The 26,160-nt window shown below is 54.0% G+C and overlaps 9 protein-coding genes across 9 annotated transcripts; 4 read left to right on the forward strand and 5 right to left on the reverse strand.

Moving 5' to 3' along the window:
* Positions 1–4,104: 4,104 nt before the first annotated feature.
* CTHT_0035520 (helicase-like protein) lies at positions 4,105–6,944 on the reverse strand (the record flags this gene model as incomplete). The annotated part of the gene is made up of 3 exons (XM_006693919.1): positions 4,105–4,958; positions 5,018–6,340; positions 6,410–6,944. 3 exons carry the CDS (start codon positions 6,942–6,944, stop codon positions 4,105–4,107), a joined length of 2,712 nt encoding a protein of 903 aa, XP_006693982.1.
* A 944-nt stretch (positions 6,945–7,888) lies between these two features.
* CTHT_0035530 (putative tRNA-binding protein) lies at positions 7,889–9,109 on the forward strand (the record flags this gene model as incomplete). Its single annotated transcript, XM_006693920.1, has 1 exon — positions 7,889–9,109. One exon carries the CDS (start codon positions 7,889–7,891, stop codon positions 9,107–9,109), a length of 1,221 nt encoding a protein of 406 aa, XP_006693983.1.
* Positions 9,110–9,343: 234 nt separating this feature from the next.
* On the reverse strand, positions 9,344–10,036 carry CTHT_0035540 (uncharacterized protein; the record flags this gene model as incomplete). Its single annotated transcript, XM_006693921.1, has 3 exons — positions 9,344–9,575; positions 9,640–9,909; positions 9,984–10,036. The coding sequence occupies 3 exons, from the start codon at positions 10,034–10,036 to the stop codon at positions 9,344–9,346; spliced, it is 555 nt and encodes a 184-aa protein (XP_006693984.1).
* A 1,473-nt stretch (positions 10,037–11,509) lies between these two features.
* Positions 11,510–15,694, reverse strand: CTHT_0035550 (RNA polymerase-like protein; the record flags this gene model as incomplete). The annotated part of the gene is made up of 1 exon (XM_006693922.1): positions 11,510–15,694. One exon carries the CDS (start codon positions 15,692–15,694, stop codon positions 11,510–11,512), a length of 4,185 nt encoding a protein of 1,394 aa, XP_006693985.1.
* A 199-nt stretch (positions 15,695–15,893) lies between these two features.
* On the forward strand, positions 15,894–16,094 carry CTHT_0035560 (uncharacterized protein; the record flags this gene model as incomplete). The annotated part of the gene is made up of 1 exon (XM_006693923.1): positions 15,894–16,094. The coding sequence occupies one exon, from the start codon at positions 15,894–15,896 to the stop codon at positions 16,092–16,094; it is 201 nt and encodes a 66-aa protein (XP_006693986.1).
* Positions 16,095–16,621: 527 nt separating this feature from the next.
* Positions 16,622–18,643, forward strand: CTHT_0035570 (uncharacterized protein; the record flags this gene model as incomplete). Its single annotated transcript, XM_006693924.1, has 1 exon — positions 16,622–18,643. The coding sequence occupies one exon, from the start codon at positions 16,622–16,624 to the stop codon at positions 18,641–18,643; it is 2,022 nt and encodes a 673-aa protein (XP_006693987.1).
* Positions 18,644–18,882: 239 nt separating this feature from the next.
* On the reverse strand, positions 18,883–20,297 carry CTHT_0035580 (exopolyphosphatase-like protein; the record flags this gene model as incomplete). Its single annotated transcript, XM_006693925.1, has 2 exons — positions 18,883–20,120; positions 20,183–20,297. 2 exons carry the CDS (start codon positions 20,295–20,297, stop codon positions 18,883–18,885), a joined length of 1,353 nt encoding a protein of 450 aa, XP_006693988.1.
* Positions 20,298–21,554: 1,257 nt separating this feature from the next.
* On the forward strand, positions 21,555–22,391 carry CTHT_0035590 (uncharacterized protein; the record flags this gene model as incomplete). Its single annotated transcript, XM_006693926.1, has 2 exons — positions 21,555–22,013; positions 22,101–22,391. The coding sequence occupies 2 exons, from the start codon at positions 21,555–21,557 to the stop codon at positions 22,389–22,391; spliced, it is 750 nt and encodes a 249-aa protein (XP_006693989.1).
* Positions 22,392–22,898: 507 nt separating this feature from the next.
* Positions 22,899–24,719, reverse strand: CTHT_0035600 (uncharacterized protein; the record flags this gene model as incomplete). The annotated part of the gene is made up of 2 exons (XM_006693927.1): positions 22,899–24,446; positions 24,516–24,719. The coding sequence occupies 2 exons, from the start codon at positions 24,717–24,719 to the stop codon at positions 22,899–22,901; spliced, it is 1,752 nt and encodes a 583-aa protein (XP_006693990.1).
* Positions 24,720–26,160: the final 1,441 nt, after the last annotated feature.

The raw sequence follows: 26,160 nt of genomic DNA on the forward strand, positions 1-26,160 counted from the left end.
GCCTCTGATAAGAGGGCGGCACAGGAAAGCGACGACAGCTCAAATACACCCACTGAGCATCTAAAACTTCACCCCGTACCGACACACACAAGGCTTGTATGGGACATCGGCAAGTTTAAAACTGACATATGCTCAATTTCTTATCTATCCAGATACCCGATTTCATTGGTAACCAAAGCGAGTTCAACTACCTATCTACAGCAATTAAGTTATCGAGAGATCGTTTTTTGCGCTCCCACGTCCCCTCGCCGATATCAAGCATTGGAATGCCTTGCGTGATTCATCCTCATTCACCCGGCTATCTCCTCAGCCCTGCCAGCAAGATGTCGATGGCGTCCCAACCTGCTCTATTGCCTCTCTCGCTCTCTATGCCTTCTTCACGCCCTGCCCCATCATTGGAATGTTTGGGGTCTTGGAAGGACTCACAGTTCTGCTGCTGCTGCTGCTGCCACTACTGCTACTGCTGACGGTGATGACGACATCCACGTCTGTGAGGTCAATATCCATCATGGAATTGATCGAGCCACCGTCATCGAACGGAATTGGCGATCTTGGCCCGATGGAGTCAGGGTATTCTAGCTTAATAGCTGCTGACAGAGCGTGCTCCGTCAGCTGCAGGCTTTTGTTTGCATTGCTTTCCCCATCGCTCCATTCAGAGCCTGAACAGAACAGGCAGCTGCCGAGGATACATTCGCAGTCAGAGCAACTGGAACATCCCAAAGACGATGTATCAGTAAGATTCTCCATGGCCTCTTGAGGAAAATCACAACTTGGCTTACCAGTGGTTTTACCTGCCTTCGTCCTGTGTGTTTCAAGGCCACCGTTATCAAACTGCTTGTATTTCTTAGGCGTCGGAGGGGCACTTAGCTCTGTCTCATCCGAAATCCGCTTTGTTGTGGTAACGGGCAAGTTTTTTCCTGGCGGTATTGTCTTCGGACTTATGAGGTCCAAGGCCTGCCTGCCATGCAGGCAGGTACATGAAGTGCTGTAATGACAGCTCTCGAGGTCCTTGTGACTGTCTAGTTGCGAAACGGGTTGAGGTGACAATGTGAAGTTCTCCGCAAAAATCGATCCCAATCCTTCAAGCTTACATATGGATGCTTTGGGTACGTTAGCGCTGCACTTTTGGCTGATAAAAAACAAGAGTAGGTGGGTATGACCTGCTAGTGGCTCTCCTCACCTGTAGGAATGTGCTCTCGGGACCATCGCAGACTCTCAGAGCCAGATGCCGCTGAGGGACTGCGAGACGCTGATTTAGAGTCAGTAGCAGCAGAAGTGTCGCCGCTTGTATCCTGAGAGCCTGCAGTAGAGGGACTGCGAGACTCTGATTCGTAGTCAGTAGTAAAAGAAGTATCATCATCGCTTGAACACGTAGAATCAGAATCGATGTCTTTCGGCTCTTGCCGGTGCTTTAGCCCCGGTTGGACAACGACGATGGGCAAGCACCGATGCCGTCGTCCATTCTTGTCTGTGTAGACATGCGAAGATGCATTCATATCGATAGCGATGAGTGGTTTGGCATCCGGCCCGGTTGCCCGTAAACGAGTCTGCCGTGGCACGTAGCCCGGGATGTGGAATCGATGGCGCTTACGGGTGTTCTTGGAAGTGCGCTTGTGACGGCCTGCCATTTTGTTTGTAGCGTTTTGATGCTAGCTTTATGGGACCAGAGTTGCTGTGATAGTGAGTTTAGTTGGTATTGTTCCGAAGTGAGCTGATATTTGGCTTGTTAGATCAGGTGAAACTGTGATGTTGTCCGCTGCAGATGCTTCGATGCTGCTTTGGCCTCAATCTGCTGGCAGGTTGCCCTCATTATATGTGCCTTGTCTAATGATTGGTCTGTTTCTTTGATGTGATCTATAAATGCTATTGTACGGATCGAGCGTTCTGTATCAACAAAGGTGTGTCTACTAACAGTCACGAGAACACTGCCTTTCATTCGTCCTTGCCACTGTGAAAACCTCCAGGGCCAAATCAATCCTAAAAGTCCCTTCACTAAATTATTGTTAAATGAAGGATTCGGTGCTTCTCGAAGGGGTAGCTGAAGAAGACAATGACTTAATGTGATTTGAGTGTCCCTTTGAAATGAATAATTGCGGATTTCTCTGCTATCACCCAGCGTCCTCTACATCGAAGCTGGTTTTTGTTACTTAGTAGCATTGGCTTGATTTTGAAACCTGTAAACAATGAGAGCTTCTAGGCCCAGCCTACCACCGAGTTGTTATTTGATCTTCCAGCCGTAGCCAACGGGCCATACATCGAGCGGACTTTCATAAGGATGTAGCTCAGCAAACAAAATGCGATCCTACCCATCCCCCAACTTCGCAGGAATCAGTTCATCCCTGGTAGTAATTATTCGTGATGCTTACAGGCACATTGACAGTGAGCAAGAGCACATACAATATGTTTGCTCTTATCCAACTCACCACCATATCCAGCTTTCCAAGACAAACTCTTTGTTCTACATCAACTGAACACGTGACCGGGCCAGATGTATGGAGCACCACACAGTTCTCAGGACAAAGAAATGTAAAAAACTTGATCTGCGTTTAGCACAGATGAAAGGGACATAGAACAACCTGCTATGTGCCATCTATATTCAGCTCTAATAAAGTGAAATACCCCAAGTTCGGGCCGTGAGTAGGGCCACCACTCAACATTGGGAATTCGGAATCCAAATCCCACATGAACATCTCTAACCCATCAGGGTAAGTTGTGCTCTAGTGGTTATTTCGAACTCTCTCATCTTTCAGAACCCTTGGAGGACTAAAGGCCTTCCCCTCTCTATCAGCATCAGTAACCATAAAGGAGATGGCATTGGCATCGAATGAAACACATGGTAGGCCCTTTCATGTCAGGGTTCCAGATGATCATGACTCAGACGCAGCATCATCAGCAAGTGATGGCGAGGGCCAAGCGTCTTAGCCAGAGGGACAACCCATCAACCCCAACCCCAATCATGGCAACATGACGGCCAAGCCTTCGTTCTTACTTTCTTTGCACATCGGCCTGATCGTTCTGTTGAAAATGGTTTTCAACGCCTACAAGGTTAGCATTTGCACCGAGAACACTCCAATCCAGCTGCTGCCTCTCTTCTCCCAACACTTCCACTTTGTTACAGGGCTCAGCTCCTTGGCCATAACCCTGCTCCTCCATCCCTTCAGCATCGTCCCAATCATCATCTTCTGGCTGCGTTCCCCCTTCTGGAGGCTTACCCACAGCGACTGGCCGCCAACCCCATCCATTCTGCTACCACCCTGCCACGACACCATCCTGTCCCCCTGGTGCGCGACCGCCCACGCGTTGTGGCCGCGTTACAGTGACTGCTGTGTCGACGGGGTGGGAGTCTCGCTAGCGAAGACATGGATCATGTCATACATCTTGCTGCTTGCCCTGCTCTGGCTCGGGACTGACTTCAGTGATCCGCAAGAAGTTCCGTGGTTCGTGATTGCTGCGAGAGTATCTTGGGAGGTGCTCAAGGGATTCCTCCAGTTGTATTGGTACGCCTGGGCCTGCTATGCAACGGGGCGTTGGGCAGTGACAATTGCTTGGGCACTACAAGAGTTTATGTATGGGTTGGTACAGCTTTTGTTCGCCGCTGCAGACGTGCTTGCAAAGGAGCTTTTGAAAGAGCTATGGACGCTCATGTAGGAGAGGTGGTTAATAGGGTTAGCGATAATGGTCGCGTGGGTGTGGTGTTGGCTCGTCCTCGAGAAGAAGAATATTGCTATTAATGGCTTTTTGGTAGTGATCAACGTAGTGCTTCTACGCATCGTCAGTGTGATTTATTACATAGGAGATGCAGTGAGAGACGAGGCTAGAAGATGGGCCGAACAAAAAAAAACGGCGGGGGTTAAAATCAGGCAGGTATGCATGCAAGCACCATCATGTAATCTGTAGGATTGTGAAAGCTCGGTTGATATCACATCGTTTGGTCTATTATAGATTAGCTGTGTGGCCTGTGGCAAAGAAAAATGAAGAATGCCTGAAACAGTTGCATTCCAAACCCGTAGAAATGCTGCATCTAGTCAGTCGGTGACGGGCTGTCGTGTGACGTGGGGTATCTGCTGCACCTGAGCTGAGTTGCACTTTGTCCAACCCAAGCCTTCAGGCATGTCCGGCATGGACAATCCCCTCAGCGCCCGTCTCGATGACTTTGTAAGCATCAGCATTGCCAGCCCCTGCGGCAGCTCTTTCGTATGCCTCATCACTCCTATCACACAGCACTTCAAGATCGTGATCGCTCAAGATCTCCTTATCCCCTGAGAACTTGTAGACTTGCCCATCCTTGAGCAGCAACGTTCGCAGTGTCTCTCGGTCCAGTTCTTCTTTTAGGTCAATCTTCTGGCCCATGGTCCGGAATCCGCCCTTCTTGATGACAAGCTTCTCCAATCTGCGCTTGGCATCGGCACTCATCAGAAGCTCCTCCTCGACGGTTCCCTTTGTCGCGAACCGGTAGACAATGACAGGGCGAGTCTGCCCAATCCGATGGGCGCGATCTTGAGCCTGCAAATCTTGCTGTGGATTCCAATCGCTGTCGAAGAGAATGACAGTATCGGCGCTGGCCAAGTTGATTCCTTGTCCACCGGCCCGGGTAGACAATAAAAAGATCTTGAGATCCGGATTGGAGTTGAACTCACGAATCTGGGCACGCCGTTCTTCTTGTGACACACCACCGTCGATACGACACACTGGCCACTTCCGAAGCTCGGTGCAGTAGTCTTGAAGAATGTCGAGCTGGGTCTTGAACTGGGAGAAGATGAGCACTTTGTGCCCGCGTTTGAAGAGTTCAGGCAGAAGGCGATCAAGAAGGAGCATCTTTCCAGATGCAGTCACGATGCTTTCATCAACCGGGAGCCCATTGTCAACAGACCATGGGTTGTAAAAGTTGTGAGGACTGTTGCAAACCAAACGAAGCTGGAGCAAAGGATTTCCAAGCTTTTTGCTCGCAATCTCACGCTCTGGGGACCCATCAGCTTTATGTAAGAAGCCAGAGAGGCCGGAGATAAATGAAACTTACTGGCAAGCTCAAGCGTTTGCATCCGCTCAATTTCCTCTTCATCCTCTGCGGTCTGCTCTTCCTCAGTCTCTTCTCCATGAGTCAGCTCCTTAGCGAGCTTTTCCTCAAACTCGTCACCATCGAGCAACTCCTCATCGGAATCAGCTTCTTTGTATGAATGTCTTCCTCTCCTTGGACGACCGCGAGCACTTGTTGGGGTGGCTTCTTTGCTAGCCTTGGCAGTCTTTCGGGCTGGTTCCTCAGATGTTGGTGGGATCTTTCTCTTGATGGTGTTCTTGTTTGATTGTGATGGCAAAGAATCCGCTTTCTTTGTGGAAGCAGACGCGGCGTCTTTGGCCGTTTGGCTCTGGTGGCGAGCCTTGCCCATCAAGAGAGCAAATGCATTCTTGGCCGGTGGTATTTCTTCGGCTTTCTTAGCAGAGCTGCGGGCGTCGTGGGCTGTATCCGATGTTGGTTCACTATTATTGTCCGACTCTTGCTTTACACTCCCAGCCCTTGACTGGCGGGTGCTGCGTTTAGGTGAGCTCGCCTTGCTGTTGGCGGCGGCGCTGGTCAGCCGCTCAATTACCTTGTTTTCCAGGTATGCCCTTGTGTCGATGTTTTTATCGTTGATGACATTATAGAGATCCGTCTGCTCCTTTGTCATTGGGGCATACAAGACGTACTCTCGCTTCTTTGGGAGGTACTTGGCGACATCAGCCTTGACCCTTCGGAGAAGCAGAGGTTGCAACACGATGTGCATTTTCTTGACGAGCTCCTGCTTGGTCTTGTCGGCAATAAACTCCTCGGTGCCCTCTTCATCCTCTAAGTCGCTGAAGTCAAACCAGCTCTCAAAGGCCTCCCAGTCGCGGAAGATCTTGGGAAGAAGGAAGTTCAGGAGCGACCAGAGTTCCTTGAGGTTATTCTGTAAAGGCGTCCCCGTGATCAAAAGGCGGGTAGCTGAGCTAAAAGACTTCAATTCCCTGAAGAGCTTTGAGTCAAAGTTCTTCATGCGGTGGCCCTCGTCGATAATGATAAACTCCCAGTTAATCTTGGACAACGAGGCACGATCCTTGAGGACCATCTCATAGCTCGTACAGACAACCGGGAACTGTTCGGTTGGCCGGCCGTTCTTGAGGTTGCGCATAATTTTGGTCTTGAAAATCTCTGTGCGCTGCTGCGGTGTGCCATGGTACATAACCACTGGGATGGATGGCACCCAGTGATGGAACTCATCCAGCCAGTTGGACAGTGTGCTCAGGGGGGCGACGATGAGGTGAGGTCCCAGATAGTTCTCTTGTTCACGAAGCAAGGCAATCAACGAAATTGCTTGAACCGTTTTACCTGATGGAAAAGGGCGTTAGCCATCCGGATTAGAAATGCTGGGAGGGGATGGGAGCCTGGATCACATACCCAGTCCCATCTCGTCGGCCAGGATGCCGCTCATGCCCTGGATGCAGATCTCGTACATCCACGTCAGGCCCTCGAGCTGGTAGTCGCGCATGGTGCCGCCGACCATGCACTTGGGCTGCTTGGCCATAACCAGGTCGTGCTCTCCAAGCGTCTTGCCATCGAGACTCGTTCCCACACGGCCCAGCACCTTGGTCTTATTCGTGAGAATACTGCTGAACGCGGCGCTCTGGGCCAACAAACGGTCCAGATCCTTAGCTTTGGCCTCTCTCTCCTCCTTCGTCAAGATGCGTTTCCTCCACACTTTGCGCTTACGCTTTTCCTCGGCCTTGAGGTTTGCAATGCGCGCCTTCTCCTCTTCTTCTGCAAGGATCTGTTCCTCCCGCAGCTTGGTATAAGTCATCTTAGGCTTGTCCATGTCCATGGTCTTCTTGTCCGGACTCGTTGGCGGCGGGGACGAGGGTGCACTTGTGGGGAGTCTTGAGAGCGAGCTCGTGGAAGCTGTGGTATCATCTTCGGAATACTCGAGATGTGGCATTGTCACGGAAAAGGAAGCTGAAGAGGAGATGAGTGCGGGGGCAATCACTGGATGGGGAGAAACGAGATTGTCAAGGACAGAACTTCAGAAGGGTTGAAGATGCAGTTACGTCAACGGTCAGCGATCCAATTCGACTTGGATGAACTGGGGCTGTCCAGAGTCAAAGTGAGAATCAGAACAATGCAATAAACGACTGATTGATCCTTGAATTGTGCTTCCCATTCCAGAGCACCGCACACCGGGGATGGGGGAATGGATGGAGGAATGCAAACTCAAGAAATGGGCCAGCTGATTAAGGAAAACCCAACAGGAGACGCGCATGCAACGCGACGGGAGCCTGCCACGAAATCACGAGCAGCGCGCGTCAAGACCCGAATTAGAGACCCCACGGGGACCCACGCGCAGTCTCGGGCTTGGGGAGCGGGGGCGGCATATCAAGGACTTTGAAAGTGCCCAGGCCACCCCCACCGCCCGCAGGGAGAAGTCAACAGAGGTCTCGAGGGTTACTGGTCTGTGCTCCTATGGCATGGCATGCCAAGAGATGGACCATGGGGACGTTGTGCCCCTCTCAGGAGCCTTTTGAGTCAAGACAGTGAGTGCCCCGCATTTGCCATTCGCCGCGTTGACTCGTCCCAAGAAACATTTTGCTGTTCGTCCGTTTCAAAACTTTGACCCTGGCATCGTCCGTTCACGACTCTTTGGCCCCTCCCAGGTACCGACTTCTCAGCCTCGCCACGCTATCCGGTTTTAAGAGCCAGAGCAAATCTATTTGTCTGCGTCTGCCGTGTCGTCGGTCATTCCTTCGTCAATCCTCCAAACTGCCGTTCTTTCGAGCCGTCGCGCGCCCAGCAGCCGCCCTGCGAAGCGCTTATTTTGTGCGACACGTTAACTTCAACTTCTTGTTTCGGCCCTTTGCTTCCATCAATCTTTCTAACCCACGCATCATGGCCGCTCTCGGCGCCCAGAAGTACACTCCCGCTGAGGAATCTGAAATCCAGGCCTGGCTCGCCAGGGCCCAGGAGCTCAAGGCCGGTGCTTCCGATGCTGCTCTCGATGCCCTCAATGCCGAGCTTGCCACTCGCACCACCGCCCTTGGCACCAAGCCCAGCAAGGCAGATATCGCTCTTTATGAGTCTCTCGCTCCCATTGTGAAGTCGTGGGCCCCAGAGCAGCGCACTGGCGAGAACGGGCGCCCCAACATTGTGCGTCTGGTCGATTTTGTCCAGAACAGCCCCATCTTCGGCCTCGATGTTGCCGACGCCGACAAGGTCCAAGTCGATCCCGAGGAGATCCTTTACGTCAAGCCGCCAGCCGATCCCAAGGCTGAGAAGGAGCGCTTGAAGAAGGAGAAGGCTGCCGCCGCCGCTGCTGCTGCCGCTTCCGCCGCCACCGGCAACCAGGCTCTTCCTGATAGGACAAAGGAGAAGAATGCCGGTGCTGCGGTTGAGCCCAAGGACAAGGTCGCTGACACTACCCCTGCTGCTGCCGAGGGCGGTAACGGGAAGCCCAAGAAGGAAAAGAAGGAGAAGAAGGAGCGTGCTCCCAAGCAGGCTCCTCCCCCTGCGCCCACTGTGCTGTCCCCTGGTCTCATTGACCTGCGTGTCGGCCACATCCTCAAGGCCATCAAGCATCCTGAGGCCGACTCTCTCTACGTCTCTACGATCAACGTCGGCGACAAGCCAGGCACTGACGACACCGTCGAGTACGAGGGCCAGATCTGCCGGACCGTGTGCTCCGGCCTGAATGGCCTTGTCCCGCTCGAGGAGATGCAGGGCCGTAAGGTTGTGGTGGTCTGCAATCTGAAGCCTGTCAAGATGCGCGGCATCAAGTCGTGCGCCATGGTCCTAGCTGCCTCCCCACGGCCTAAGGAGGGCGAAGATGACCACAAGGGCCCCGTTGAGCTGGTCAACCCTCCTGCTGATGCTAAGGCTGGCGAGCGTGTTTTCTTCGAGGGCTTCCAGGCTGAGCCCGAGAAGGTGCTTAACCCCAAGAAGAAGATTTGGGAGACCTTCCAGCCCGGCTTCACCACCACTGACTCGCTTGAGGTGGCTTTTGATCCCAGCGTCGTCGAGGCCCTGGAGGGCAAGACGGGTCTGGCGAAGTTGGTCACCGAGAGCGGTGGTGTGTGCACGGTTGCTAGCCTAAAGGGTGCTCAGGTACGGTAAAAGCCAGGCATAAGGGGAAACCAAGATTTAAATTTAATGTTCCTTTTGACGTTGCAAGAAGGACGGTCTCATATAGCGTATGGAAGATTCCCAATATAAACCACTGTTTGTGAACGAGCAAAATATGTCCAACGAAACCTAATGCAAAAGATGGCCGCCCATTTCCCGACCAGCTTCCATCCCCCCGTTCCATCTTCTCACCCCAATGCCGCACCTCGGTCTCACCCTACAAACTCACGCAACATCGAGGATAGGATCGATGACCGCTGTGTGAAGGGGCGGCCTGATTGTAGTGAGCGTTGGCCGGATGACAGTGAGAGATGTTGGCGGAGGGTTCACGGTCAGCGTAGGCTTGCATCCAGTGGTAACGGTAATGGTCTCGGTCGGAATCACGCAGCCGGTGATGCAGGTCTGGCACGCCCGAGGAGTGACAGTCTTGGTTGGCGTCACGGGGCAGCAGTCCGTACTAGAAGGATGCACAGTTAGCCTCCAACCATTTTTACACTCTTCCTCTGGAGTAGGCAACTTACCTGCAAGGCACGGAGATGGTCGTGATCTTGATGACCGCGGGGCACACGATCGGCTTCGTCGGCAGCGGGCACGATTTGAGCGTCGTGCACGGCGCCGTCGTCGTGTGCGTGTAGCAGGACGGCGTCACCAGCGCGCCATCAACGAATTTCGTACACGTGGGCGGGATCAGGGTCGGGATCGGAGCCAGCGTGGGACCGATAATACCGCCGGTCAGGGTCAGGACCGGCAGGTCGATCTGGGCATTGGGATCAGCGGCCGGAGCGGCTGAGCTGTGAGCCTAGTCTTAGCGGATTTTCTCTTTTGGGAGCAAGGGATGAGATAAGGCTGCCTTAAAATGACATACCTAAGCCCAGTGAGCAGGCAAGAGATGAAGAGGGATTTGGCGTCGAATTTCATGGTAGAGGCAGTCCCTTTTTGATTTGGATCTTCTAAGTCCTCTGGAGTGTGCTTCACTTGACTTTACTCGACCACGCCCAAAGAAAGTTCCAGCATGTGTCTTCCCAACTTTCGCGATGACCGGCCCTTTAAATCCTGCTGCGATCCTCTCTCTTCCCAGCCCAGTAAAGCAAATTCAGGGAAATCGTGCGTAGCATTCGTGGTTGCCACCACCCCAGTTTTGCTTCACAACTTGTTGGGAAGCATTTTTGAGTTATGTGGTTGCAGTCTCGGACGCATCGAGCCAATGATGCCCACGAAGGAAGGACAAGGCAAACTCTGAGTCTAAAGGATCGGCGTAGCAGGTGGAAGACTATCCTCCGAACACCCGCCAAAACATGCATCGTTCCTAGGTAGATGTCCTTCCACGCACTAGCCAACAACACAGCAAAAATTAAGTGTCCTGGCTGCAGCTCTTGGCCCATATGTTGGCCGCGGCTGGTAACGCAACCAGCACACTATTGAGCGAACTGACCTGGTAGCATCCGAAGAGCAATAAATAGCATCAGTTACTTTAGCGGCAATCTGGAGGCAGGCTTGACCGCCTCCACGGACCGGGAAATGCGGCCTGCTAACCCTAACGAGATGGTCCGTTTGATAACTTCCGATCTCCTAATCCGGGTATGCGTGTTGGTTAGCCTACGCCTGAGCGGTTACATGAGGCTATACCTCTACATCGGGAAGTGCTGTTGCAATTGGCAATTTAATCTGCTAAGAAAACGGCAGAATTAGCCTTGCCAAGCCTTTTTTCCTTGATCATACATGCTACGTGCTGTGCATCTTTTGACCATCTCCCCTTGTGCAGTCTATGTAACCTGGCTGGGTGGGCGGAGAGCATAAGCGGATTCGGAGATCCGCATTTAGGGAAGAAGATAAAGAGTGGACAGCATGCCATGAAGCGCTCTCCATTGCTCATGTTGTCAGACCAAGGGGACTAAGTAAATGAACTTAGTCAGAACACACAAGTTGGTTCAATGATGTGGGGATCAAGATTTGTGGAAATCATTATGTACCTTAATTTTGCAAAACATCATGCTTGCTTCCTGACTCAGAGAATATCTGCCATCTATAACACATGCTGTGCCTGACCAGTGATTTCTTGAGTCACCGGTCTAGTATACAAAAGATATAAATAAAGGTGATAGATACATGTACACTTTCTCTCTCATCAAGTAAAGATGCGTGACTCCCATCGCCATACTCGTTTAATGTACAGGATATGGAGATGAATTCCTCTGCCCACCTACCACCCGTCTACTGCTCATGAAACGCCGTACCGCTATATGCCACCCATAACAACAAACGCCAAACACCACTTCCCAAAGAATGGACTTTTGTTAACCCCTAATGTACATAGTACAACACACCCAGCCTCTATCGAACATAACCCCGGGTTGCCCTCTCGTGATGAAGACTGAGTGAAAATAGCTTCGTTTAAGAGAAGAAGTACTTGCTCTCCTTCAGCTGGCGGACATCAAAGTCGCCCTTCTTCGGGATATCGGGGAAGGTAAGCGGTAGCCAGACTGGAATAGTGTTGAGGGCTCCTGACTTCTTGGAGTTTCCGCGTTTAATCTTCTTGTTTTTGTCCAGCTCTTGTTCAAAATAATTGACATTTTTGATGTCATCAACGCGGCTGAAGTCCCGAACATTCATTCCGGCATCAGCTTCCTCCGATGCCGTGTCCATGGTGAGAGAGTCCTCTTCTTCAGACATGCCATCTTCGCCGGCATTGGAGCTGGCCTCTTCGTCTGCTTCGGCCTGCTGAAGCTCTTCGGGATCGTATTGGCTAACCAGTGCATCGGGCGTGGCGTACTTCTCGAAGAGACTGGCCGGCGTCACCATCTCCTGGCCCTTCTTGACCTCATCAGGATCAGAAGAGGCGAGCAGCTCTTGGCGACGTTTTTCTTGCAACAGTTCCTCCAGGGAAGTCATCTTGTGGATCCGACGGTGCTTGATGATCATCGCGCCGACAGGAGATGAGGACAGAATCTTTGCGCGGTAAAGAGCGCCTTTGTAGCGGGCTTCGAACTCGCACTTCAACCGACCGATGACATCCTCACTGTGGATCCGGATGAAAGACTCACGGATGACCTTGCTCATCTTGTCAACATCGGCAGCATGAGTCCAGAAGGAGTCGTGCACCGCAGCAAAGGTGAGGCCAAGCTCGTGGCACTCGAGCGCGGACAGCATCATGTGGCTGGCGTCGAGAGAGTGGATGAAATTTGGCGGGAACGCCTGGAGCTGCTTCCGGCGATTGACGGGATCGTCGCGGTCGGACACCTGCAGGGCCAAATCTTGGAGACAGGTTGGGACCACGCGAGTACCACTCTTCCTGTATGGCTGGACCACAGGCATGCGCAGTGGCGTTGTCCAGACGATTGTATTGCGGAACGTGTTGTTCAGTTCGGCATCAGTGAACTTCTTCTTCGACTCGCCAGTCGCTTCGGCCTCAATGCGATTAAGCTGCTCGGGAGTAATGGCACGGCAGACACGATCACCGATCTCGCCCAACCAGCTCTGGATAGCGTAAGCTCCTGAAAACATCGTACCTAAAGCGGCGAAAATCTTGGTCGCCATGTATGACGAGAGAATGGACGTGGAGCAGCCCGTCTGAGACTCCAGATTGGGGTAGAGTGCATCCAGCTGCTTCTGGACTTGTCTCTTGGCGCCGACGAAGGTAACACCATAGACGTTGGTCATGACAGTCTGCTTCACCACCTTGCGAGTGATCTTGCCGTCTAAGGCCTTGGCAAATTCGTTGCCGGCTGCAGCATCCTTGGTGACCATTTCTTGCACAAGCTGGGCGACTGCGGAGTAGACGTCGGCCGGCTTCTCGCCGGGGATCAGATTGACCTGTTGCGCACCCCAAGTGTCACCACCGAGAGCGGCATAGTGCTGAAGACCGTTGCAGGTGCCGTCTTGATGAACGGGCAGGTGAGAAACGAACTGAGTTGGATCAGGCGATTGAAGCGCCGCAGCCAGCTCGAAGCAAGTGGCCAGGCATTGCCATGGATCCTCACCCTGGAGCCACCAACGCTTCCCGCCGAGAGGGTTGCTTGCCGAGTCCATAATGTTCGCCAAGTTATCGTCGGCAAACTTTTCGCGGTCGTCGAGACTGGCCTTATCGTAACCGTAGACATTGGCCAGGTGAATCTTGAGCCAACGTAACCCGTTCTCGCCGAGGGGCTTTCCTTTGGCAAAAAGGAGCATACCACGCATGTGGTCAGCACCCATGTGGTTCAAGTAAGGAGGCAGCGGGTACGCGCGTCCACGGAAGTCCAAGTTGTGAGGAAAGTAGAAGGTTTGGTCAATGAAAGCTCGAGCGATCTCCAGTTGGAAGTTCATGAAGCAGCGAACCGAATGCATGCCGGACTTCTCGTTCTGAATTGCCTTAACCTGCCTCATCCAGATACGCTTCTTCATCGGGTCGTCACTCGAATCCGGCTCAGGAGGGATGGGGATGTTGGGGTGAAGGGCAGGAATGTTGGCAAACGCGATGCCCTCGTTCCAGACAGTCAACATGACGTCGAAAACCTTGCGGTTGATTCGCCAGGCCGTCTTGCCTAGGACATCGAGACCGCGCATCATCTGCTCCATATCACCGCGCTCAATGGCCGCTTCAGCATAGATTTTCTGCTCTATCTCGTGGTTCTTGAGACGAATCAAGGGGCTCTGGCACTCCAGGAAGCCACCCTTGTCGAACTTTGTCCACGGTTCCGGTTCAACCAGCATAGGCAGATGGCGAGCAAGCAGCTCGGCGCGGGGCTCTCTCTTCAAAATCTCAACTAGCTCCGGATTTGCCTGGATAATGCCGACTTTCTTGCCCTTCCTGAGCTGCATGGCGTGGGAGAAGGCTGGCTGCAGCTGGTGCACCTTCTCCTTGGTGACCGGGTGATCTCTTACCACCATAATCTTGGCGGTCTCCATCATCGCAGTGAGCAACAGTGCGCCGACCTTGGCCCTGATGGCAGTTGGCCATCGGGTATTCTCGGTGATTGCAGGCGCCATCTCTCCAGTGGTCGCTAGCGGCAGCGTCGCGACGCCTAGCTGTTTCTTATCCGTTGTTTTAAGGCTGCCATTACCTTTGACCCGAATCAGCCTGCGGGCCTTCCGCTTCTGCAGCTCGGTCTGGTGTTTGGGCAGCTTCTTAGTTTTCTCGGCAATCTGGAATCTGATATCCTCTTCGGCTACTTTGGCTACCTGCTGAACAGCAAGAGAGGCAGCAACTCCTTTATCGGCACCGTGGAGGGAGAGAAGCGAAAGGATGGAAATGATTGTCGCTGCAGCAAGGCGGGTGGCGGACCCCTGAAGAAGCAGAGGGCCGTAAAGACAGCGATCTAAGTCTTCAGCCGACTTCTTGGGAACATTCTCTGACGCCTCAACTTTGGCTTGTTCCTCGGCAATGCGGCGCTCAAGTGCCTGGTGCCACTGGTACAGCTTTGAGCTTAATGATGGGGCTGAGATCTGCGGGTTAAGGCCCATGGATGCGAGCGACTCATTGTCCTCCCTCCATTTTTGCAAAGCGGCTTCCAAGACGTCGCGTTCGAGCCTAGACTGGAATTCGCGACGCTGTTCGAGGGGGAGCGCAGCAACATCAGCGCCTGGAGGAAGCTCGTAGAAGAGAGCTAATGTGGACTTCAGCGCTTCCAGGCCGGTGCCCTTCTGTGGTGTGGCAAGGACTTCGGGCAGGGACTTGGGTGCGCTCTGTGACTCCCGATCAGCGGCAAACTTCTCGGCGATGGTGGTAGTGGCGGCATCCTCGGTTTCTGCAGGAGCCAGAACCTCCTGAGAGAGCGAGAGACTTGGGCAGTTCTCGGCAATGGCGGCAAGATCATCATCGGTGAGAACATCTCCCAAGTCGAGGGCTTCTGTGGCGCTATCTTGCGGCAGCACACTCATGTAACGTTCAAGATAAGTCTTCAATTTCGCACCAGAGCTGGTGAGGAGGGATATCTTGAGCATATATGCGACGGTAAGTGGGGTATATGGCAAACGTTGGTCGCAGATTTCGGTTTCGAACCAACTATGGACCTTCTCAGCCAGGTGGCCGTTGTTCTTCGCGTCGGCTTCGATCTGGGCAAGACGGCCCTCAAGGTAGCGGTTGTGAAGCTCCATGAACTTGTGCGGCGGCAGGGCCTGCATGTTTCCAAGGCGCTTGAGCACCAGAGACGCACGGTCCAGCCGTCCGACGTGCACACAAGCCTCGAAGATGGCGAGCATTTCGTCGAGATCGCCGGGGATACCAGATGGGTTGATGCGCTGTCTGGGCGGATAGGCCGGGCGGTCGGCGGGCACCAAGGGCGTAGTGTTCCATGGTCTCAGCTCGTAAATGGGGGGCTGCCTGAAAGTCATGCCGCCAGGCAGGCCCTCGAACGGGATGTCATCGAAACGTCGCTCCTCGAGCGCCGTAGCAAGGTTCCGTTCAAAACCGGAAAGAGCACGAAAACTTTTCCTCTTCCCTGGCCGAGCCTCTGGGGCCAATGTGACGAGCGGCCTGGTCTCGCCCAGCGGGCGCTCCAGCTTGGAGAGAGTGCATGGCAAAGATGGAAGAGACCCGCTTGAGGGGAGGAGCTGGCGCGCTCGGAGGGCCTGTCTCGCTGCCCCGGATCGCACGAGCATCTTGGAAGACGAGACAGAGATGTAAGCGCAAAGAGGCGCAGTTGGCTGTGGGAGGAGGCGAGGATGACAGGATATAGATTGAGATTAGGAACGATTGTGGGCTTCAACAGATGGAGCAGGCGACCTGTTGAAGACCGTGGGGGACACTGATCAGTTCATTTAAGTTGAGAAGCGATCAACAAGACAAGACGCTGGAAAGATGGATGCACCAGATCTAATACGGAAAAAAGGAGCCCCGAGCTGGGACAAAGAAAAGAAGAGGGAGAAGGAGGAGGAGGAGGAGGAGGAGGAACAGGAGGAAGACGATGCTGCCGGCAACTCGAGGACTTGGACGCAGCAGGGCAGCAGGATCATCGACCTGCGACGCAGCAGGGACAGAGGAGAACGCCGTGGGAGGTAGCAGAAGTTTATTGACCCGGGCCTTGGGTGGGAGAGTGGAGGAAGCAGAGAGAGCGACAATAGACGATAGGATGGACAACTGAGGACAACACACGACGGCGATGGTGCTCGAAAAATTGGCCTGCTACGACCCATCCAGGCCTTCCGGCGGGAGGGTGGAGCTGGAGTCGGTTCTCGAAAAAAAAAATCACACTACCCCGCTGATTGGCCACTTCCACCCTGGAACCCCACTTGGCGCTCGGGGGAGTGCGGGCGCTGGCCTGACTGACATCGATAAGATCAGACGGGCCAGGCACGATAACGATAATTGATATCCGATAAGAGATAAGCGACAGGACTCGACAGAACACCGAGGGCCGGTGCAGCGATGGTGGGATGTCAGCCAACAACTCAACAACAGGGACAACAGATCAACATCAAGCAAAACTGTGTGCAATCCGACGTCTCTGACGTTGTATACTCTTTCGCAGATATCGTCGGAATTATCGTACACAGCCAATTCACCTGTTTAGCATGCCATCGCCCGCAATGGTGCCCGCCTCAGCTTTGCGGGCAGCCCGCTGCTCTGCCTGTAGTTGTGCAGCCCTGCGTCTTGTCCCGGCAATATCTGCAAATGCTCGACTTCCTGCGCTGAACGCCATTGCCAGACCACTCAATACGGCGCAGGCGCCCAGGTTCTCGACATTTAGACCTACACCATGCTTGCTGAGCGGCCCCGCTCTCGAAGAGAGGCTGGACGATAAACACAAGGACCAGAAAGCTACAACGTCAGACGGAGAGGTGCCGTGGTATCTCCAGGTCGAGGCACCGAGGCACCCAACGCTTCTGCAGAAACCAGTGCCATTACCAGAGATTCCCGAGGGATCCCCCAGGTTGATGGAGCCGTTGCTTAAGTATGTGTCGGATGAGTTGGGCATGGATGATTTGGAGCTCCTCGACCTCCGCGAATTGGACCCTCCAGCCGCTCTGGGTCCTCGGCTCATAATGCTGTTCGGTACAGCCCGCAGTGAGCGGCATCTTCACGTCTCGGCGGATCGTCTGGTGCGCTGGCTGCGTGGGAAAGGTGTTTCGGCCTCCGCGGACGGCCTTCTGGGGAGAAATCAGCTCAAGGTTAGGCTTCGCCGGGCTGCCCGCAAGGCCAAATTGCTGGGTAGTTCAGGCGTTGGGGCAAACGTCGATGACGGCATTGGCACCGGCTGGATATGTGTTCACCTCGGCGCCGTGGAGGGCTCAAACGAGGAAATTCAGTTCCTGGACGAGCAAGGAAGGCCAACTGGTTTTGGTGTCCCCGATACAGGCACGACCATCGTGGTCCAGCTTATGACAGAGGCTAAGAGAGAGGAACTGGATCTGGAAGGCCTCTGGAGAGATACGCTAGACAAGAGCCTTAGGAAAAATAAGGGATTGCCTGTCAGCGAGAAGCCTCAGGAAATTACCATCCTCCCTCCCGACAGATCCAGCTCGGTACGTTCGGAGAGGCACCTTGACCCCGCGGGATCACGCTACTTCTCTACCTGGACCAGGCGGCTAAACATAAATCTTTCGCTAGACTTCTCAGACAACCCCCTCTCAAGCGTCGTTCTAGGAGGATGCCAGGAATCATCTGCGGCACAAGCGGCTCATATGCTGCACCAAGATACCAAGTCAAAATTGTACGTTCTAACCCAACTCAGATCTTATTTGAAACGCCTCAGCAAGGACGAGGTCGATGCAATCCTTGTGAAACATCCAGAAGTGGCGCCCTCGCCGTTTCTGCAGCTCTACGATCGTGCCATGGAGAACCTCGCGCCGGTGCTAGCGTGGGAGCATCGCATGTGGTTGTGGAACACAGCCCGTTCTCGGGACCTCCCTGGATATGATCTTGGCGTTGCGAAGAACTGGCTCCGAGAGATCCTGCTGTCAAGCCCCGTCATGACCCGTGGCATTGCCCTCCATCTCATCCAGAGTGTCTTCGCCGTACCCGCAAGCACGGATGTTGTCGCACGCGACCAGGCTGCTCTGGTGATGGAAGTCATCGACAGCATGTTTGCACGCGGTCAGAAGGTGTTGGACCACGATGTGCTTGTGACGGTGATCGAAGCTCTCGTCCGGCATCCTAGCCCCTCTTCAGAAGCTGCTCGCATCCTGGCCCAATTCGAGGACCTTTTAGTCCAAGCAGATCTGCCGTGCCCCTCCGAGGATTTAATCATCCGGTTGATGTATGCTTACGCTGATCAGGGACGATGGGAACGGTTCTGGGATGTTTGGCGAATCCCTCCGCGGTATTGTCAAGGTAGATCGTGGCGCCTATATGCCCACGCCTACAGGATCTTTGCCAAAGACGCCCACCGGGCACGGTGCATCGACGCCCTGCGTCGACTCTACTATGAAATGAAACACGAGGAACCGCCAGTTCCCATCAATGACTCCATCCGAAAGAACCTCAAGGATTGCATCGACATCGCCGACCCAGCGGCCTCCGAGATAGCTCGTCAATGCGCTGAGCGGAGACTGAAGATTGTCAAGGACCGCGAGTTTGTGGCCATGCTCCTTGAAAATGACTTGGTATAGTGGGATTGATTGTGTCGGTGCCAGAAAGACCCGTCTCGTCTTTGTCCTCGTACCGCGACATACACTATTATTGCATTGCGATTTGCTGGGGTGCTCGTTCGGATTTTTTTTTCCTTTCTCGCTTGTAATTCAAGGCAGATATGGGACATTTGGCAGAATTCAAAACTCAGTACCGAGGTGCCTTGCTTTCTTAAGTTTACATGACGGGGAGCAGCGCGCTGCTTCTAGCCATCCGCTTCTCACAGCTTTGCGGCATCCTTCATCGCTTCTCTCAGCATCGGCGCCACTTGTTTCCTGCTGTGCCTGATACTTCGTTGTATCCAACACACTCTCAGTTCCCTTTGTGTGTCGTTGCTGCCATCCAGCTCCCCGTTTCGCCACCTTTCAAGTCCTAACTCGTCGCCATACTTTGCCTTGAACGCCTTTACTGCCTTCACTGCGTTTTCATCGAAGCCCCATATCAGAAGCTCCCTGGTGAACACCCCGTTGACTGTTGACACAGTCATGACAGCTGCAATGTCAAGTTTCTGCTCCGCTGCCCAATCACGTAGAGCGCTGAGGAACAGGTGTTTGTCCCCGACGTTATTCAGGGCGTACTCGAACCCTTGTGGCACTGTTGACATGCCGACTGCCAACGTCCCTTCTGCCCAACGCTTGAAGTCCTTGCGAAGGATATCACGGTACGACATACCCAAAATGTCCTCCTTAAGCTGATTGATCTGTTGAAAGTACCTCGTACGGTCATAGCCCGCGCTTTCGGCGCCATTCAAAACAGCTGCCGACGCATCTCCGGCTCTCTTCTTGCCCTGCAACAGTTTTGCCTCGGCCATTTCAACTGCCTTTACATCCCATTCTGTCGTCTTGTCCTGCGACGTGAGATTGATAGTGTCGCTAAGAATGGGCGCCAGCGCCACATACGCAATTTGCGCATCGCACTCCGCGCCATCAACCGTCGAACGCTGGCCGGTGGCGGCAGAGACCTTCGCGTCCCCACGACTCAGCTGCTCCCAGACGTCTTTGCACTGGTCCAGCACCAGGCTCATGCAGCTGCCACATCGAGCGAAGACTCGCACGTCGATGCCCTCCTTAGGCACAACGCCTTCGTCGTCGTGATGGTCTACGCAACCAATGATGCGGCCGCCGCCGGCCCCGGCCCCACCGCCTTTGGGTAGAAATCGGGAGGCCAGCTCCCCAGTAAGGACATTGTGGTCGACGAGCAGCCAACGGGTATCTTCGGGCCTGAGGGGATGCTTCCCCTCGCTTGTGCCATTACCGTTGGTTGAAGGGGCTGGGGGTAAGTCAGACAGGGTGATGAGGTCGTTGGTGGTTAGGCCTGCTGGCGCAAGGACGGCATTGAGCTCTGGACGTAGGGCGAGGTCGGCGCGAGGAAGATTGGAGAGGGGGATGTGCAGAGTATGGGGCGGGATGTGAGTGCGGAAATAGGCATAGAGCAGGGCTGAACAAAGGGAGTCGAGGTCTGTAAGATGTTGTTAGCAGGGGATTATACAGTGCTAACAAATGAACATAGGATGTTCAGACCTGCGGACTCGTTTCCAACCACAAAAGTCAAAGGAGTTGGTCGCTCGGGGGGAGCGGATGCCAGGGCTTTCCGGGCCGTGGCCAGGAAGGCCTTCAGTGAGGTCCGGGAGCCCATGGCGATAAGGTACACTCAGTGGATGGTTGGACCTTAAATAGTTGGTATTAAGTGGATACGCAGAGACACGAAACCCAGCACCCAAATCGATTAACGCAGGCGGACTCGAGGCAAGCTTGTGGTAGTTTTGCACTCCAACTTATAGCCGATAACCAGCCTCGGCTTGCCCAAGGCTCCCAGTGTTTCTTTTATCGTCAACCAAGCGTGGTGGTTGCACAAAGCCGCGCTTCGGGTACGGACTATGTACAAAAGCCTAGCTGCTCTCTGTGGGGTTGCGTCAATGACTTATTGGCGTCCTTCAAAGGCTGCTGTCACTGAGAGTGCTGCCACATCGACGGCTTAACAACGACTGGCTGACTGGCTGAGACTCGACTCCCAAAGTTCCAACTGAGCGGAACGTGATGACTGTACCTCTTTACTTTGCGTGGGAGAACGTGACAGAGCACCGCATTGCCGTAAGGACACCTGCCCACCGGGAGTATGGAAGTCAACTGAGGCGTCGCTCTCTGTGCGTCACAGACTTGGTGGATTTCAAGGGAAAAGTCCGGGTAGCTGCATGGTATAACGACATGATCTATGGGATGGAGAAACGCCCGACGCCTTTCCGAGCCCCGATTTTTGCAACGGTTTCTTGGCGCGGTGGACGAGGCCCTGACGCCCACGGCCATGTGGTCAAAACTGAAGTTTGCCGAGCAAGTGGGGGCGGGGGATGTGGCCGCTGGGCGGTCGTCTGCGGGCCTATCGGATATCGGATCCGCCCCTGGCCCCCGCCCGCCGCGGTCCTGGGGCCCTGGAGAAGCTTGACTGCCCAGCTAATTCTTAACCGGTATCCACATGCCGATACCCTCAGGTTCTGGTGGTTGTGTGGCTCGTCGGGGCCTGGCTTATTCTTTGTTGTACCATCTCGGCCCCGTCTTGCATCTGAGTTCCATTCACGAGGTACTTGCGCTCTTCAGTCATCTCTTCCTACCTGTCCCCCTGTTCAGTCCGTGCTTCGACCCCTCCTGTCACTTCTGACATTTAACTCCCCTCTGGTTGCTTGACTGAAGCAAACAACACCTCCAAATTTAGTCAGCCCGGACTTGGAATAACTTCCAGGCGGCCGCAGAGTCTCAGTGTTAGAACCAGTATCCACATCAGTTGGGGGTCCATCCAGCCTCCAGGGGAGGTTGGTTGCCAGAACGACGCACCTGAGGTTGAAATAACATATTCCACATTCCCACAAGCAACCCCTTATATCTTTTTTACACCATCACCATGTCCCCTCTCCGACTCGCCGTTCTCGAAGCCGACACCCCGGTCCCTCGTACGTTCGCTCGCCATGGTGGCTACGCCGGTGTCTTCTCGTACCTCTTTGAGCGCGCCGTCGCCCCTGAACCTCTGTCCTCACTCCTGACCATCACTGCCCATGACGTCGTCTCTGGCGGCGCCGAGGCCTATCCAGACCCAGACACCGTCGACGCCATTCTGATCTCTGGGTCAAAGCACAATGCCTTTGATAATGATGAGTGGATTGTCCGGTTGGTGGACTACGTGCGTGACGTGGTGCAGAATCAACCAAGGATAAAGGTAATTGGCATTTGTTTCGGGCATCAAATTGTCGGTAGGGCCTTAGGGGCGAAGGTCGGGAGGAGTGACAAGGGATGGGAGATTAGCGTGACCGAAACCGAGTTGACAGAGAAAGGGAAGGAGATATTCGGCGGGAAAAAGACGCTGGTAAGTTCGATTCTCTGACTATCTCACGGCTGGTTGGTTGTCAGCTGCACAGATGATGCTAATATTGGCCTTAATGCAATCACCCAGAGCCTGCAGCAAATGCATCGAGACCAGGTCTTTACTGTTCCCGATGGTGCCGAGTTGCTGGCATCCACCGATAGGTGTATGAACCAAGGCTTTCTCATCCCCCACCGCGTCATTACAGTCCAGGGGCACCCCGAATTTACCGCTGAGATCATGGACGAGCTTCTCGAACTAAGACACGAGTCCGGCTTGTTCACCGATGAAATGTTCGAAGAAGCCCGCGCCCGGAACGGCGACCATCACGACGGCGTCTTTGCAGCCCAGGCCCTTCTCAAATTTTTGCAGGACAGATGACAATTTCAGACTGTGTAATTCTCATGCACAACAGATATCCTTGAGGAACCTGATGATCGCAGTTCGTCTCTGTTAGTCTTACCCCTCTTGTACAGAACGCCAGCCCCAATGCTCAAATCACATCACCGCCAAGACGATCGCCAGATCGCCGTCATGCCTTTTGCCTCGAAGCTATGATCGCCGAATACACGCATTATGGATCGACTCATAGTGCCCCAAATGCAACTTCCACACTATTGGTCCAGATTCGCCCCGTGAATGATCAATCTGGCTGTTGTCAATGTCCGCAAAAGCCACATGCGTATTTACCTAATGTTCAATGTGCAATAGAAACGAAAAAGAGCATCCTTCCTTTCCCCTTAATATGCCATGAGCCTTGGGTATCTTCCGTATCCCGTTTCCGTATGCCAACACAATGCAAAAGAAATCACCGGGAAGTATCCCACAGAAAGAACTTAAAAAAAAATTCCAGTAAACCTCCTATACCAACCTGAACTCATTACGGGATCAATTACCGGCAGATTGCCGAGGCTCAGCCCCGCTGGGCCTGCGACCTTCTGGCTCCCTTTCTTCATCCCATCTATCCCACCATTCCATCGACGCATTCCCTTGTTCCTTGCTCCTACTCCTTCCCACATTGTTCCTCTCAGATTGAATTTCTTCCTGCCTCCTCTCTCTAGCCAGCCTTCCATCAACCAGCATTTCTTCCCTGATCCTCCCTGCACGGTCCCCGCTGCCAACCCCGCCCTTACCAAACCACCTTCCTCCCCAGCTCCAGGCGATCCTCCTGCCCATTGACTCCCAAAAACCCCTACCCGCAGAATGACGCCACGGCTTCTCCCTCGCCATGAACAGCGCACAGTCGGCCGTACCCTGGCTGCAAATGCTCACAATACTGACGACAAGCAACCACGCGGGACGGTCGCCGCGGTAGACCGACGTCTCAGCGTTCACGACGTGCGATATGAAGGGAAACAGCCAGACGATGACGTAGACGAGAGGGTAGACGAAGAGGGATCGGAGCTGCTTGCGGATGCGCTCGCGGTGTCGTAGCATGGCCGGATCGTCAACGACGGACTGGAGCTGGATCAGCGAGCTGTCGGTGCCAGCTTGTTCGGTTTCGTGGGAGGTTTGCGACTGGCGATGGAGAGCCCGGCTGATCGTTGGCTTGGAATGAGCCTGGTCGCTCGAGGATGTGTTAATGTGAGTGTTTTCTGGATCAGGTGAAGTTGGATCGGATGTGTGAGCTGGCGGCGGTGCCGATATGGGCGGCGCATCTGGCGGTATCGGCTCGGTCGTGTGGTCGAGAGATGGCCTACTATCAAAGCCGGAATGCGTTTGTCCAAACCCCGACCAACGCCAGTGAACGGCGGTCCATGGCTGTGAAGTCTGGGTCTTGGAAACCTGAGAACCGGGGAAATTCTGTTGGGCAATATTGCTAACGACTGATCCAGTTCTCTGCCGACTCCCTTTAGAAGCGGCAATTGTGTCCGTCGCCGACGTCCTCCTCGAGCTGGACGGAGATATGAGCCAGTCGGGACAGCAAAGGTGAGGCGAGCTCGGCACGGTGCTGCTTGCACTCCGCCGGCCGGTTTGTTGCAGTTCTGACTGTTCCCTCCTCCAATCGCCCATGTGCCACAAAATATAGATGTAAATGAAAGCATAGATGCCCACGATGCAAATGCAAATGATATAACGTGGCACCCAACTGAGCATCAGCCGATTCCAGTGCCCGGAATCGCTTCGAAGATAACAGTAGTGTCCAAGGTTTTCGTACCCGTTACCACGAATGAAGGCCAGGGAAGACGTGATGACCGGCGAGAGGTAATAGGCAAGGTAAGCAACCTGTCTGTAGGGATATAGGCCCGACTTCGGCCGAAAGATGTACATTGCCGAATGGATCGCGATCAGCAGCACGGCAATATCAGATGACTCAATGCCGAGGGTGAAGGCGAAGCCGGTCACTTGACAGAAGGCCGACTCAGACCTGACGGGGCCCCTGGTTAAGCTCACGACGGAGAAGATGACAGCAGCCATTGACTTGATGAAGTCGCTCTGTATCAACAGCAAAATCAACCTGGGACATGTGAGTAGTTGGCGGACAAGGACGGGTAAGATAGTTACTGACTCATGACGAAAGTTTCGTTTCATCTTGACGAACCAGTACAACGCAACCAGCGTCGACAGGACGCTGACGGAGGCGAAGGTGAGCGATAGAGTTGTCAAGACATCAGCAAGGTGCTGTCTTTGCTCATTGCTGAGTGTCCTTCGAGATATGGTATGCGGCAGCGACTCGAATACGGTCTCGGGAAGCAGAATGGCTGGCATCCTGAATAGTGGTCCACGGAAGGGCAGGTGTGACAAAGCAACAACAATCAACCCTCCCGTAGCTTGCAAGACCAACCGTTCAGCCTAGGGAGAAAGGCGAGACAACAGATGTCGCTGCATGGTGAAGGGTTGGTCCGAAGGGTACCCGAGAAGGTTAGGTGCGAGGGGAAACAATAACGATGCAGACAGCTGGGCCGAGAAACAAATATTCGAGTAACTGCCGTTTGGTCGCGAAGGGAACGCCGCAAGAGGATCCAAACTTGGGATCTGTAACCCAAGGAGCGAGAATCTTGGTAAGCAGGTTGCAATAAGTGATATTTCAGACAGCAACCGAGATGGGCAACTGGTGTGTTGGTTTGGGAAAAGGTATCGGCCGCTTGGAACCGAGGATGGAAACCTCGCCAAGGACAGAGGGCGGGCGGGAGTAGATATTATGAGCGAGTGATATCGAGGACCCGAGAGGGTCGAGGGTCGACACAAGGTTATGCCCACCTAATCAAACAGAATACACAACCGAGACACTTGGTGGATTTCTGGGAGCCGAGCAAGGTGAGATTGGCGCTGAGCCGCACGGTGCAGATCGGCGAGATCAGTCGAGACCAAGCATTTGCCCATACCGCACTTCCCGTCGCTTGAAACCAACAGGACGGGGCAACAGTCCAGGCGCTATCCAGCTGGGCGGCCCCAAAAAAGCAACACAAAAAGCGGGGTGATGGGCAACAGAGCAGAGGGCAGGGCAGGCGGTCATGATCCAGGCAGGTCAGGTTGGGCTGCGGTGCGCATAGGACTGGCTGCCGCTGTTGAGCAATAGAGCGATGGGTCTAGCACAGTCCACGTCATGATGCGATGCGGTTGGCGGTGGCAAGCGACTTTTAATCTGGGGTTGCCGTGATGCAATGCAGTGATTGGAACAAGAAAAATGCGCACAACAGCATGTAGCGCGGGGACCAAAGCATCGATCTCACAGCTCCCACTGGGCGGCCACCAGCGGTGACCTACAGGCAAGCAGGGTCCAACGGTGTCGGGCAGCGCCGAGCATAATGAGGGCCGGCATTCTGGTCGTCTAACGCCGTCACCTTGATGCTGTCCTGGAGGTCAGTGTGCCCGTCACAATCTAGAAAGAAAAGGTCGGACGACGACCAGACGTGCCAGACATCCAGTGCCACTCACAGCCCCAACCCTCATTTCTCCAAGGCGCCCTCCGTGAGCTGGAGTCAACAACTCGCAAGCAGCCCACAAGCAGTTTGACATAGCAAGACACGTGGGGTCTGGATTGATTGGACTGCTGACTCGAGATGTCAGAAGGGAAGAAGCACAACACAGCACAGCACAGTCCTGGCGGCCTGCAACCTGATCGGGTCATCCAGGCCGATCACCCGCATCACCTCAAGCCACCCTCATGATCTCAATCTCAATTGCGGGAAGATGTTCGGAGATCTCA

Source organism: Thermochaetoides thermophila, assembly GCF_000221225.1.
Source record: "Thermochaetoides thermophila DSM 1495 unplaced genomic scaffold scf7180000011816, whole genome shotgun sequence".
In the NCBI taxonomy this organism is placed as follows: domain Eukaryota; kingdom Fungi; phylum Ascomycota; class Sordariomycetes; order Sordariales; family Chaetomiaceae; genus Thermochaetoides; species Thermochaetoides thermophila.